This window comes from Centroberyx gerrardi, chromosome 11 (genome assembly GCF_048128805.1).
Source record: "Centroberyx gerrardi isolate f3 chromosome 11, fCenGer3.hap1.cur.20231027, whole genome shotgun sequence".
NCBI lineage: Eukaryota > Metazoa > Chordata > Actinopteri > Beryciformes > Berycidae > Centroberyx > Centroberyx gerrardi.
The window spans coordinates 10,868,294-10,882,465 of NC_136007.1; the positions used below are offsets into that span (position 1 = coordinate 10,868,294).

Genomic DNA, 14,172 nt, shown 5'->3' on the forward strand with positions numbered 1-14,172 from the left:
GTATCGAAAGGTGGATGTACATTTTGGAAGGAAACAGTGCCTCCTCAGATGTACCGTGTGACTCAACATTATTTGCTGTCAATACAAGTGCTTTCTTCTAGTTTGCTCTCTCCTGGGCTTTCATATGTACAGCACAAAGCACAAGTCTACTTTTGAATGCATCAAGAACAAATAAACGAAAACAGGTTCACTGCACACAGCCACCTAACGGCCTAATCAGCCTGGGAATCCAATGTTAAACATCAATAAAAGGGTTTAACATCATATATAAAAAAATCAAAAACGATCACCTTACTGCACATTAGCAAATCAAATATGTACAAATCTACATAAAGTAATTGGATTTCTGAATAGGCACTTTAATTCAAAACAGTTCAGCCAGCCCTCAAAGTCGTCTTTGACGGTGTGACGTCGCCACTCCACAAAGACACGGCAGTCGCTTTGTTAGAAAGAAGATCAAACAACATAAAAACCAGAAACAGACATTAGCCCTAATAGCCACATCAGTAGATTTGGAGGATTTGATTCTGACGGTGGCCACACACACACACACACACACACACACACGCTCATAAAATATACACACACAGGGAAGCGCTAGTTTTCCAAGTATACAATAGAAGCATCTGCTACAGTAGGGGAAGGAGATATTATAACATGCACACAACACACTCCTGGAATGATTATGTTGCTTATGCATATCCAGTTCCCTACTGTATGATGCACCGTGTGCCGGAGGAGTCTTGGTGCTTTTCGGGAAAGGGCGTTTAATACCGACAGTGCAGCCTTCCACTTGTAAGCACGAGACACACTGTAGGTCTTTATACAAAACATCGTAAAGTCTAGCTCTTTCATTTGATCTATCTTTTCACATAAACTTATTTTCCGAGCATGAGTTGAAACTCCCACCGCAAAAAAAACAAGGAGTCCTATTTTAAACAGGGCAAGATAATCATAACAAAGTGAAGTGACACTGCAAAACAAAACAAAACATAAATACATCAAATAAATAATTCAATAAATAAACGTCTTTTTTCTTAAATAAATAAATCAATAAATTATTAGATTGATCAGGAGGAGAAGAGGCAGGCATGGATGACATTGAGGAGGGTGAAGTGGCTCCTGGATGCCGTTGTAGAAACAGCTTTGAGTTGTTTTTGAGTTGTTGTTTTTTTATCAGTAGCTACCTATAATCCAGATGTAGGCAATCTCCTTTTCTCTCGTCAAATTCAAAACTCCCAGTGTTTTTCATCCAGAGGAATCACAGATGTCGTTCTCTTGGACTACTTGCTTCCTCCCCTCTTTGCCTCCTTGCCCAATCACAATCAAAACGTTTCCCAGGTTCCTCCTCTTTGAACCTTTTTCCAACAATGAACTTTGAGAGGAAGGCAACAAGACAGGATGCAGAGAAACACTACTGAAAGTCACCCATGGCCTGTGATCAAATTAGACACTAGAATGGTCAAACTGCTCCATAACCACACTGAATATCACCGAATGATACCAAGGCAATGTTACAAGGCGACAGAAACTGTCCTACATGCTAGACAATATGAATTCATCTCACGAATACTTGAGGGAAGCTAGACGAATCCTAGAGCTGTTGTCAGGAGCAACTTCACCACAGAGCAAAGGGGTAAACTGCATATAACAACAGTTTTCACCAACCGCCCCCTACAGCAGTAAGCAGGTGGGGCTTTTAGAGCACAGAGAACAACACACGCTGAGCCTCAAGTCAACACCACAGTAGTACAAACCTAGGAGCAGAAACTACAGCCCCTCTTTAGCCTCCTTAAACAGGGGCAAAATGTGCATTTCAAATGATTTCAAATAACATATAAACTTGAGGCGCACTTGATTTTGGGTACCATGTAGTGTATTCACATTCCAGTTTACAGTAATCCACCCGTCCGGTGAGTTAAATCAAGCGCGCCTCAAGTGCGTCACACATTTGAGACCATTTCAAATCCGCATGTTACCCAGAGAGGTGGTACCATCAACCTGGGTCCCATATGACTTGCACTGTAAACGCAGTTCGTCATTTCAACTTAAAATCCCGCTTCAAGTAGCCAAGTCAACTAACAGATTCAAATTTTACTTGGTTGGATGACTTGTGATTTATGAAGCTGAAACAACGAATTGCGTTCTAACAGCGCAAGCCTTCCTACAGTCTGTGTCTGCGCGGGTCGGAGCGCGGCGGGGAGGGCGGCGGGGGCAGGGTGACGGTGGTCGGCGGCTCCACCGGGTCGTCCATGGGCAGAACCAGGCGGGTGCCCCTGATCACCAGTTCATGTTCCCCCAGGGCGAGCTCCTGATCCAGGCCGTCGTCGGACGGGCCTCCCCCGGTGCCGGCGGCGGTGGGGGTGGAGCGCTTGCGGTTGACGGTGCGGGAGCCGGATGCGTCCGTGCTGACGGTGACGTCGGCGTACATGGAGCTCACGTTGGCGTCGTTCAGGATGAAGTCGGAGTCGTCGTCGTGGAGCTGACCTTCGTTCTGGCAGGGGGAGGGAGAGAGAGAGTAGAGAAGAAAAGTGAGGAAGGGAATGCATGTGAGAGATGAAGAGGGATAGGATCACGGGAGAGGGAGAGAATGGTGAAAAAACTACTGTAATGAATGAGATGCCGCTTCAAGTGCATTCTGGGTTAAAGAGTATGTTGTGTGTCTGTACCTCATAGGCCTGTGGGCTGGTGAGGCATCGTGCCAGCGGGCCACAACAAGCAGGCATAGTGGCAGTGAGTGGCGGGCCACTGTGGGTCAGGAGGGGCTTCAGGTAGCTGCAGAACGAGCTTCTGTCAAGGACTCATAACATTTCATTCAACGGTTAGTTTCGGCCAAGCAATCTGATTGGTCAAAGATCCATTCCATCTGTGCTGAAAGTTCTGCTTAAACAGGGCGAAATGGAACTGGTTGCCATGCTAACTCTTGTGGTAATCAGGCAGCTAGTTAGCAATCTTTTTTTATTCAGACAGTATGTGTGTGTTGTAACCGTGGTATGAAAGCCATATACACACTTTATCAGTACCTTGATGCTTGGACAAACATATTCCATGAGACTTAAACAACGTCCATAACTTACTACTCCATATACAGGAGAAAGTAATTACCATCTTCACCTAGAAACAATAGTCCAACCCACATTTTCATACAATCTGAAATGGTTGGGGTCAAAAACTATACCTTTCTCACACCAGAAAAACGCACAAGAAAATACATACATATGTGTATGTGCTAGTGATACAGAATAAAGTTTTGTGGCTCTATCTGTGAACCTCATGTACAAAACAAATCAAGTTCATATTCATTATAGTTTGTAAAGGGAGCCCTCTGGTGTTCAAAGCTGAACTCAGCAGCTACACTTTTCACATTCTTCCACACACTGATTGGAGCCAGTACAAACACACAGGATCTGGAGCAAGCCTAAACACACTCTCTTCACTCTGACAGAGCCTCAGAAAGAAGCTCTACAGTTCAAAGGATACTTGTGGTCGAAGGTATACCAGATCCTGAAGGGCCAGGCGCTCTCGTGTTTGGTGTTCCTCCGCTGTGATCCATCCACCATTGTCACCTGTTTATATACAAGGGGGGAGTAGAGGGGGAAACATAATTGAATTCTGTTGAGCGGTAGTATTCATCTAATGGCCGTTTCAGTCCTTGAAAATGTTTTTATTGTGATTATTGCAACCAAAATTGTTTTATTAAAGAAATAAAATCAGGGCAATTTGTGGTGTTACGTGCTCATTTGCAGTAAATTTCAGGGATTCAATGAAAACTCCAAGTCAACGAAGTTCACATGACGCTTGTTATATTAGGGATTACGGTGCATTAGAATACTGCAAAGTAAATAGGGGTTTTATTTTAATAAGAATGTAGTGATTAGTCAAAACTGCAAGCCGTTGCGACATCTGAACTGTCGATTTGGCAAAAAAAGAAAGAAAATAATCTCAAGTTCCTGGAACACTGTATGTTTGACCTGCCGACCCTGTGACTTATCCAGCATTATACCTATAGTACAAAACATCTTCAATGATGCCAGCAGAGGTGGATCCATTTACATTTCTCGTGTTCTAGTTCATGAACTTTACATATTGTGGAGAAAACAAGAGAATTGCATCTGCAGCGATTACTTACGGAGCTTTCTTGATCCGAGTCCACACCCACCCTGAAGGAGACAAGGACGCAAGTGTGATTTTGGAAGGAAAAATGCTCACCAGACGGGCAAAAAACACACACACACACACACACACACACACACAGAGAGACACACACATATACATAAGATGCTCAGTCTTACGGTATGCTCATGAAGGACAGCATGGGCGTGGTGCCACCTCCACAGATCCAGACGGTGAAGAAGACAATGAGGAGGGTGGTGGAAAACATCATCTGACGGGCGTATGTCGCTGTGTCACGGATAGAGAGGGCAAAGGTCATGGCCCCACGCAGACCTGAGGAGGAGAGGGAAGAAAAGAGAGAACGTAAGACAATGAGAAAGCGTGTGTATGACAGAGAGAAAGAGAGGGAGAAAGAGAGAGAGAGAACAAAACTGAACTTTTGAAGAAAAAATCTCAAATCTCAAACCGCATCCATGTTTAAATAACTGATCAGTCTGAAATGAGAGACTACAGGGTCAAATAGATTTCGGATCAGACTGCATTTCACCTTAATTTTGCTGCTCTTTTGCTCGCTTGGCCTAAATTCTGCTGTGATTTGTTGGCGAGGTTCTCTTACACAGTATGCTGTTGTGGGTGTTTTTAGTACAGAGCATGAAAGCTCCCAGTGGGGGGCAGTAAAGGCATCTATCTCCATAGCTTTGTCTGCAGTCTACACTTCAACAACTACAGATTGTGACAACTGCACATTGAAATGTCAGAAGCCAGTTCAAACACATTTGGGGAATGTTCAATAGACCAAACAAAAATGCCAAAAAAACAATCTAAAACCAGTTCAAATTCTCAAAATAATACTGGGATTTAGGAGAATATATGACCCATTTCTTGACTCAAGCATTTACACACAGAAAATAAAAAGATTATTATGTGCAGAGGCCTTTAGGTGAGTTCTATTATTAGTCCTGCTTCAACAGTAAATGTCAGCTGAGGTAGGGCTGCTGTTCATTACAATGTCTGAGTAGGAGTGTTGGTGTAGAAGCAGACTGACTGTTATCTAGGCCAGTGTTTTTTAAACTATGGGCCTGTTTCTGTTGGGTCCCCATGTGACAGGAGTGGCAGAATATTTTAATGAGACCGGGTCCCAGGGTGAGAATCAATGTACCCAGTTTGGATTCTAGACTGAGAAACTTTAAGAACTCCTTATCTAGACTATGAAACACGTAAGGAGGCAGGGTCAGTGATCCTAAATCAGCCGTCCTGTGAGACTTGACAGTTGACAATAGAGAGCACTTGGTTGACAAGTTGTATCCGCTCAGTACCTGCAAACATCATGACATGCTGGAAGTTGGATCCGATCTTGTTCTTGCGTCCCAGGTTGAGCAGGAAGGACAGAGGGTAGATGTTCGCTGCCCTGCCCAGGAATACTGCCACCTACACAATGCGGTTAGGTCAAGGAAACAACACACTGAGAAGTAACACAGTGCTTGCTAGGCCTTGATTTCTTTGTGTGGGGTCTAACACCAAGAAGAGTAAAGGATACAAAGGCTCCTATGATGAACAATGGGTTGAAGACGTGCGACTGGAAGGAGAAGAGAGTCAGACCCATGTAGGAGAAGATGAAGTTCTCCGCCAGGAAGTTCAGCAGCTCAAACAACTGATGGGGAAAGAGACAAACAAATATACATACTGTAAATTATAGGTTCACATTTTACCGTAATATATTTGGCCTAGTATAGCTAGCTACCGGAACAGTTAGTAAGCTATATATGCCAATCTTCCAGGTAGAGTTTCCCACCCCGAGTGTTCAAAATGGCTGCTGTGAGAATAAGGTTAATAGGTCTCTGTGTGCGTATCACCTGTTTGGTCCTGTCCTGGGATTCAGGGGAGAGATTGTTGTAGGTGTAGTGAGCCTGAGTGATGCCACAGAACAGCACAGCCACCACACCTGAGGGAGGGGAAGACACAAATACACCTCACTTCAACATTAAGAAAGGCTGCTCTGTGTGTGTATACATGTGTCTGTATGTGTGTGTATGTGTACGAGAGAGAGAGAGTACAGGTATAAATGTGTGTTGAATGTACCTCTACCAGTCTCTCAGCAAAAATAATATTGAAACATGTTGAACCTAACTGATTCTTGTGTAAATTCTACTTTAATATAGTGGGTCCAAAATGTATGGATGTGGCGAATGTGCCGGTGTACCGGTGAACCCGCAGGCCTCGGCCAACAGGAAGGTGCTCCAGGACATGAGGAAAAAGAGAGCAGTCTCCAGCAAGGGGAAGTCCCTCAGCTTAGTGAACTTGGTCACGTGATGAAAACAGGAAGTCAAGGAGCAAAACAAGAACTGGAACTTCCATAAAATACACACTACAGCCCACGTTAGTCAATACAGTAAACAAGTACATACTGTATGTGAAAAAAGTATGAAACAAATTGCCTAGTGAAAATCAGAACTGTCAGGACAGAATAAAGAAAATGAATACATCATATCCCAAAGTCGTGGCCTATGTTACTAAATATTACACAAGGCTGCAATCAAGTTGGGACAGCCAGGACATTTTAAGTCATAAGTAAGGCATCTGATGTCAGGTTTTGTAGGGGACCTGCGAAAAATAACTGCAAACCTCATGTTAAATGTCAAAAGTTTTATGTTCCTGCTCATGCCCACCTACTAATATATTGCTGTTGTGGTATAAAAACCTCCTAACACGAATTTAGATATTTTCATCTTTTCACTTCAATTGAAGGATTTCATCATCCTCTAGGAGTTGAGAAAATCCTCTGACCTCTTGGTCTTATGAAACTTTTTCAAAAGCCAGCAGATAAACTCCAAAAATGCCCGGTCATCAAGCTAAAAACAAAGCTTTTTCTTAGTTCCTGAAAAGTTTACATTTTGCAGACACAAGGTTTTCACCCGACAGCGATGATATGTACAATATGTAATGGTATGCAGCAGCTCAAAGGATATGAGAGCAGTCATGACACCTGTGGCCACTCCAAGAGCAAAGGATCCACTGAAGACCCCCAGGAAGACACCGAAGGACTTCAACATGGCCGTGGCCTCGAAGCTGTGGCTGTTGTCTCCTGCTGGCTGGTACGCCACGATGGAGCTGGAGGGCAAGACAGGAAGGCAGACAGACAGAAGTACAGACAGACAAAAAAACACAGAGTACACACAAACAAACATGCAGAAACAAACATGAAAAATACAAACGGACAATTAGAAAGAATCTAGGAGGACGAACTGTTCAAATGATAAACACATGCCTACATGGTAACAGAAAAGAGCTGATTTTCTTGAGGAAAATCTAGTCAGGCTTCAAATCCGACCTGCAACAACCCAAATCCACTGATGGCTGATATTACTAGTTTGTCATTTATCTGATTGTGTATACATTTGAGGACACAGTTTACAGTTGCAGTTACAAAAACTTAACACATATGATCTGGAGTTGGGTTTTACAGTCATAAAAAGGGAAGAAGTTAGGGTCTTGCATGCCAAACTCTAATTGGATCTTGGATCTCTCAACTCCATATGGTTGATACTGCCAGTATCCAATAGAAGAACAGTACTAGAAGAGCAGAAAAAATAGCCGATTTAGCATCCAAAAGGAGTACTGCAAAGTATAGACAGAGAAAGCAAATCACCAGCACTAATACTCATCATCAACAAAAGTTGTGTTTGCTGGTCATTTGCAGGATCTACAGTACACAATGAATACTGTAGAATGATTAGAGGGATGGATATGGATGGGTTGCAAGGGAAGGGAGTGCAGGGAAAGGCAGCGGTCATCTCATGATGGATGGGGGTCCAAGGCTGCATTCTAAATAAAACTTCTAATATCTACTCCACAGGGACTGAATTGAGATGATCAGCACCTAGCTCTAACTCTGCCACCACAACTGTACAAACCCCTCCCTCCCTCCCACCCACCGGGGGGTCACTGTCTGGTTCTCTCCCAGCCACTCCTCCTCCCCCCCGGGCCAGGCTGGGCCCTCGTCCCCTGGGGAGCGCACAGCTCCAGCTCCGGCCCCCCGCCTGCCCTGCTTCTCCAGCCGGAGGAGAACACTGCATACGTACGTACAGGTAGGTGATGAATGACATGGATGGATGGGTGGAGGAAGGCAAGCAGTGAAATGACAGGGACTGGGGTTAGTAAGATTAGTGTCTATTAATGTTCAATGTACACAGTGTGCAATACAAATGGCAGAATTTTTCACAATTAGCCTTCTTACAGTGCAGTTCAGCATTTAACTATTCAGGGTTCCTACACTCGCTTGGACATCAAATTCAAGGACTTTTCAATGACTTCCAAGGTCTTGTTTGGTGAAATTCAAGGACTCAAAATTGGCATGTTTTGGGGGGTAAGGCACTTGGTCAAAATTATATTATAGACTTTGATCAAAATTATATCATAATCATAGAGGCCTCATTTTTTAGTTCTTTTTACTCTTGTCAAGCCAAGCAATCATGGCAAAAGCATTCATTTTCATCCATTCAACTTTTCAAATTGCTACTATATCAATGCAAATATCCATCATAGGGTTTTCCCCAGGATGTGAAGTGTTGATGCTAGAACGGTGCCGAGGCATATTGATGAATTTGGGTGCTATATTTCAATGAAAAATCAAGTACTTTCAAGGCTATCCATTAATTTTCAAAAACCATTGAGGCCTTATTTTATTTTTCTCAAATCCACAAACTCAAGAATTTTCAAGGCCCATGGGAACCCTGACTATTGTTGCCCTGCTGAAAGTTAAGTGATTGGACATAGTTGTGTGTATATTTATGTGTGTATGAACATGAGCATGTGTGTGTGTGCGCTACGCGTGCTTACGAGGAGAGGACGATGGCCACAGCATCGTTGAGGACGCTTTCCCCAAACAGCAAAGCGTACAGGTCCACATCTACCTTCAGCTCATTGAAGATAGCCAGCACTGTCACTGAGAGGGAGAGGAGAAGAAGCACTGTGTCACCAATCAATGAAGCTGTAGAACACATGACACACAGATACTGTACAGCAGAACAGGAACAGGGGAAGTCACCATACAGAAACACAGATATAACTGTCAGACAAACTGAAAGATAAAGTGCAAAACAGCCTAATAAATATATTTTTTAAGTACAGAAAAGTGAGATATTCTAAACAACCTGACTTTGCATTCATTTTTAGTATAGAAAGCCCTTATCGGAATCAAAGCTCTGACTTTATAAGCTGTAGAGCTGAAACGATTAGTCAATTAATCGATTAGTCAATCAACAGAAAACTAATCGATTATAATTCTGATAATCAATTAATCGTTTTAGTCATTCATCAAGTAAAAATACCAAACATTTGCTGGTTACAGCTTCACAAATGCTAAGATATGTTTGCTTATATAATGAATACTTGTGGGTTTTTTTGGCTGTTGTTCAGACTAAGTAAGCAATTTTAAGACATCACTTTGGGCTCTGGTAACTCATGATGGACATTTGTAATTATTTTTGACATTTTGTAGACTGAATACTCGCAAAAATAATTGATGGATTAATCGATAACGAAAGTAATTGCTAGTTGCAGCCCTAATAAGCTGTCATCATGTGCTCGTATTACACTGCATTGCTTCTCCTGTTTTCTGGTGAGTTAAAACACAGAACCTACCTGGATCTGTTGCTGAAACGATTGCCCCAAAGAAGAGGCAGTCAGTGAAGTAAAAATCTCCCCCTAGCTGACCCACAACCTTCATGAAGGACACAAAGCCATACATGGTCAACCTAGGAGGGAAAAAGAGAGACTTACACGAGGCATACAAGATATTGGCACCGCTTGCTCTTTCCATGCAACAGACTGACCAGATAAACATAGGGCATTCAGTGACAAAACAAACCAATCAGTCTGTTTGCAGCTTTTTCAGAGATGACTAAATGACTTACCCGATAACAAAGCATGATATGACTGTTCCCATGAAAGCATAGGTCAAGATGGAGCCAATGTTCCTGAAGAAGTGTCTCTAAGACAAACGAGAGGAGATATTTAATGATGTTATCATAGTGAGACTATTTAATACTAGTAGTTAGGGCTGGGCAATATGGACAAATATCACAATTATCATGAGAAATTATTCTGATATAGATATATAATGATATCTGTATAGCATATACAGAATCGCATGTAAAATAATCAAATTGACGTTCATTGCATTGAACTGCATGGTAACATAAAGCACGATAAACCTCATTTTCAAATATTATTCCCGAATTTGTTTCAAATCTTATTTTGTGAAAGATTTTGATTATTTGCTTTTTATCACCAGAATTCTGTATCACAATAACTGAATATTATTTCATCACTATATGATTCTATTGAACGACATTAAATTATAATACTGAATTATTCTCCGGTCTATTATTGCTAATATACAGACATCATAAGTCTTTGTCCTCTGCAACTTACTTAATCTTAGTTGAGATAAGGTACTATCTTGTCTAATTTTCAGAGCATTTTATTAGTTTATAGTTAGTTTTGAAATGGTATTTATTTTCTTCACATCCTATGCCTTTGCACAGTGTCTTGCCTGTTTAGCATAAGTCCATTTGACCATCTTACCCTTTTCAAACTGTAGCCAGCGTGGAAGATGATGGGAGGCAGCAAAATGTTGAAAAACACCTCTGGGTCAAAGGTCACCTAAGGATAGTAGTAAGTTAGAAGAAGTTATAGACTCCAACCTGCATGTACCAAGCTGTCTGATTTTTCAAAATCTTGCATGGCCTTGAACCTGATAACCCCTTTCTTACCCTCATCCTGTGTGTGTGTGTGTGTGTGTGTGTGTGTGTGTGTGTGTGTGTGTGTGTGTGTGTGTGTGTGTGTGTGCGTTTTGTCCAGTCACCTGCCAAAGACTGGTAAAATAAAATTATGAACCTGCCAACAATTACTTAAATTATAATAGAAATATGTAATTTTATTAGGACTATTAGGACTATGTCAAAGTTTGGAGACGTTTAGATGATACGATACCACTTTGTGTAGAGCCAGTTTAACAGGCAGCCAATCAGGAGCCGGTTTGATACAGACTCTCTGTTTTGCTTTGTTTTGATTGACTGATGGTCAGAGAGAGTGTACGGTGGTCAGCAGGGACAAAGTTAGAGAACAGGCACCGAGGCATTCAAATGTTATCGTCACAAAAAGTTACCAGCCAGTGTGGTGGGTGGCTGGTATTGATTTATCCGCCAAAGACACATTTGGCCAGCATTTGGCGTTTGCCATGTGGTAATTTCAGACCCTAAGTGGGAGATTTCTGTTTAACTAATTACAGGTAGGCCAAAATCATTTGCTCCCTCCGCTCATTCCTCCATACATTCATCCCCTTACCTTTCTCAGCATCTCATCATCCTGCACTTGGTGGCCCTTTCCCCGACTGACTTCCCCCTTCAGAGTGTACTCAAAGTATCTCCCGCTGACGTTGACCAGTAGAGTAGCAGGACTGGCGTTGACAGCACAGCTCAGGATCACATTACTCATGTTCTGGGGCACATGGACCCCGAACCGCAGGATCACACCCACCAACAGACCTTCAGGGAGCGGGGAGGGAGAAGGAGAGAGAGAAGGAAGTAAAGCAGTTAGCCTCAAGCACAGACATATTGGAATGGAAGTCATGTTAGGATCTGGTGTGTCTGTCCCTTGTGCTAATACAATAGGGTGAGGGTCTATGTTAACTGAGTTGGGTGAGTTTGGGTATGCCGTTGTGGTTATTTTTGGGTTAGGGTTAGCGTTATTTTTAATTGAAGCAAGCTCACTATCCTCAAACAGGCAGGGGGCATTACTATGACAACACACGCTCTATACAAACTAGTCAACAATGCAGTTTAAAGTGAATTGCGTTGCTAGTTTTCTGGCTAGTTAAAGGAGGTGGGTTGCTTATTTTTAGCTAAGAAGCTCATCCATGTCCAAAGATACGCAAGTGTTAGCAGTAAGTTAGCTGTCAACTAGAGGAGCTAACAGCATCTTAGCTAGCATTAACTTAACGCTAGTGGTGGACAGATATTAGTGGTCATCTTACCATAGATCATGGCAAGTCCTGTTTCGTGCAGAAACCTGAATCGCCGGTGTTTGAACAGCCATATAGTTAAAATGGTGAGTGTTAAGAGCATTATGAATATAAGGAGATTGGCACTGTCTTGTCGGTGGCTTTCCTCAGCCAGCCTCTCGGTTGCAACATTGTCCATGGCAGTGCTCTCGCCTTGGCTCCCGACAAGCAAGACTGTAAACAGACAAGGCAAGAACAGCAGCGCTTTCGACGGTTTAACACCAAGAAAGAGTCTTGATGCAAATCCCATTGTGTCTTTCTGTCAAACGGTCACATTTGTTGATGAATTAATGACAATTTAGACGGCAAGCTAATGCCTGCTCGGGAAATCGGGGAGACGAAACGAATGACAGTTTCTTCCCTAGCCGTAATGGCTTCATCAAAACATTGGTACTTCCGGTACTTCAAAATAAAAGTCACCCCACGTCAGCTGTCAATTTCCATCAGAACTGTAGTTCTTAAAGGGTAACTTCGGTATTTTTCAACCTGGACCCCATTTTCCCATCTTTTTGTGTCTAAGTGACTAAAGGGAACAACAATTTTTGAAATTGGTCCAGTATTGAGCGAGATCGCTTCAGCCCGGCAGCTGCGAAATGGGCTGCAATGTAATCCGACGGGGCAAATCGCACCGTCAATGTACGTCCACTAAAAGTGCTTGTTTTTGCCACTGACAGGCTCAGATTGTTATTATAAGTGTCTGACAACATTATGGAAAGGACCCTACAGAGAAATGAAATGTCTTTCTTTACCTTTAGCTTGATCCGGTCTGTGTGTAACTTCCTGCAACAACTCAACTCTCGCGAGACTTGAGCGAGACTTGGTTACACACAGACCGTTTAAGTTCATTATAATTCAATAGAAATCATCCCAATAATTAAATAATATAGAAGAATGCCTAATCTAATCGATGTCACTTTCACCACTACTATATTCCTATGTACACTGTAGACAGTTGTACAAGTCATTACTAAATAACTTTTTTTTTTAGTAATACAATTAACATACAATGAAAGAAGAGAGCATAATCGAATATCCTATTGCATAAAACTGTAAGGTGGGTCTGAGACACTTGCAATGTCAAACTCATAACTCATAGTAACTCCTGATAGAGCCATGGAGCCAACAACCTGTGACAAACATGAGATAAGCACAAGATGTGGGACAAGTGCTAAGTGCCATTGTAAGTGTTTAAGGTCTCGCAGCCAATGGAAAACTTGACCTGGCATCCAAGACTTTAAGTCAGTCAGACGTATAGCATAGGGACAGAAAACACACAAACACATTAGACTACAGTCCCATAGCCTTGCTGAGTAACCTAAAATATCAAAATATATGCATACTGGTGCCAATATTGTTATTTTTTAGCTTGAAAAAAAGAAAAAAAAAGTTGAGAGACTGAGCTGCTAGTTAAGTTATGGCCACAAAGCCACAGCAGTACAGGCTCCAAGTTCACTGCTGCATGATAACATAACATTTAATTCTCTTGTCTGAGAAGGCAATGTTTGACGCCCACCTTCTCTGACACATCTGTGTCAGGAAAGTTGATTTGCTAAGATAGATAGATAGATTATAGCTATAATATTGCAAGTAAAACAATATCTCTGCTGAGTACCTAATTTGCTTATAAGCAGAACACTCTCAGAGTGAATGCCTCATCTGCACCAGTGACTCAACGGAAAATCCCACTTCACCAACTGTTTTTCCAGGAAGAACTGAAGAACCAGTCAGGAATCTCCAAAGAACCATATGGGGACAGTAATGGTTCTTTGTGTAATGGTGGTACGATAGCACCACAATCCACTTCAAAGAACTACTGAAGAACCAGAATTTGTCATGAAAACAATTTGCTCTTAAACTTAATGCTTGCCAACAATGCAATCAGAGGAAATATAGCAGGACCAGTAACTCCTTTGGTTCAAGTTACATAGTAGGAGTGTGCCAGTCTTGCTGTCTTGGGCTCAAGCCTTTGTGTCTGGACTGCTTGTTAACGTCTTGGA

At 42.3% G+C, this 14,172-nt stretch overlaps 1 protein-coding gene across 1 annotated transcript; it reads right to left on the reverse strand.

Annotated features, from left to right (window-relative positions):
* Window positions 1-338: 338 nt before the first annotated feature.
* LOC139914444 (sodium/hydrogen exchanger 6-like) lies at window positions 339-12,529 on the reverse strand. The gene is made up of 16 exons (XM_071902771.2): window positions 12,149-12,529; window positions 11,461-11,660; window positions 10,699-10,776; window positions 10,026-10,102; window positions 9,754-9,866; window positions 8,950-9,055; window positions 7,080-7,221; window positions 6,314-6,419; window positions 5,967-6,055; window positions 5,651-5,764; window positions 5,430-5,541; window positions 4,293-4,446; window positions 4,130-4,160; window positions 3,481-3,566; window positions 2,670-2,775; window positions 339-2,494 (listed from the first exon to the last, which is right to left on the reverse strand). The coding sequence occupies exons 1-16, from the start codon at window positions 12,423-12,425 to the stop codon at window positions 2,165-2,167; spliced, it is 2,121 nt and encodes a 706-aa protein (XP_071758872.2). The 5' UTR covers window positions 12,426-12,529; the 3' UTR covers window positions 339-2,164.
* Window positions 12,530-14,172: the final 1,643 nt, after the last annotated feature.

Coding starts and splice junctions, on each gene's coding strand:
- LOC139914444 (XM_071902771.2), bottom strand. CDS start 12,425: ATGGGATTTGCATCAAGACTCTTTCTTGGTGTTAAACCGTCGAAAGCG. Junction 10,103..10,698: donor CTGGCTACAGTTTGAAAAGG/GTAAGATGGTCA, acceptor CGTTTGTCTTAG/AGACACTTCTTCAGGAACAT. Junction 2,776..3,480: donor TGGTATACCTTCGACCACAA/GTATCCTTTGAA, acceptor CTCGTTCTGCAG/CTACCTGAAGCCCCTCCTGA.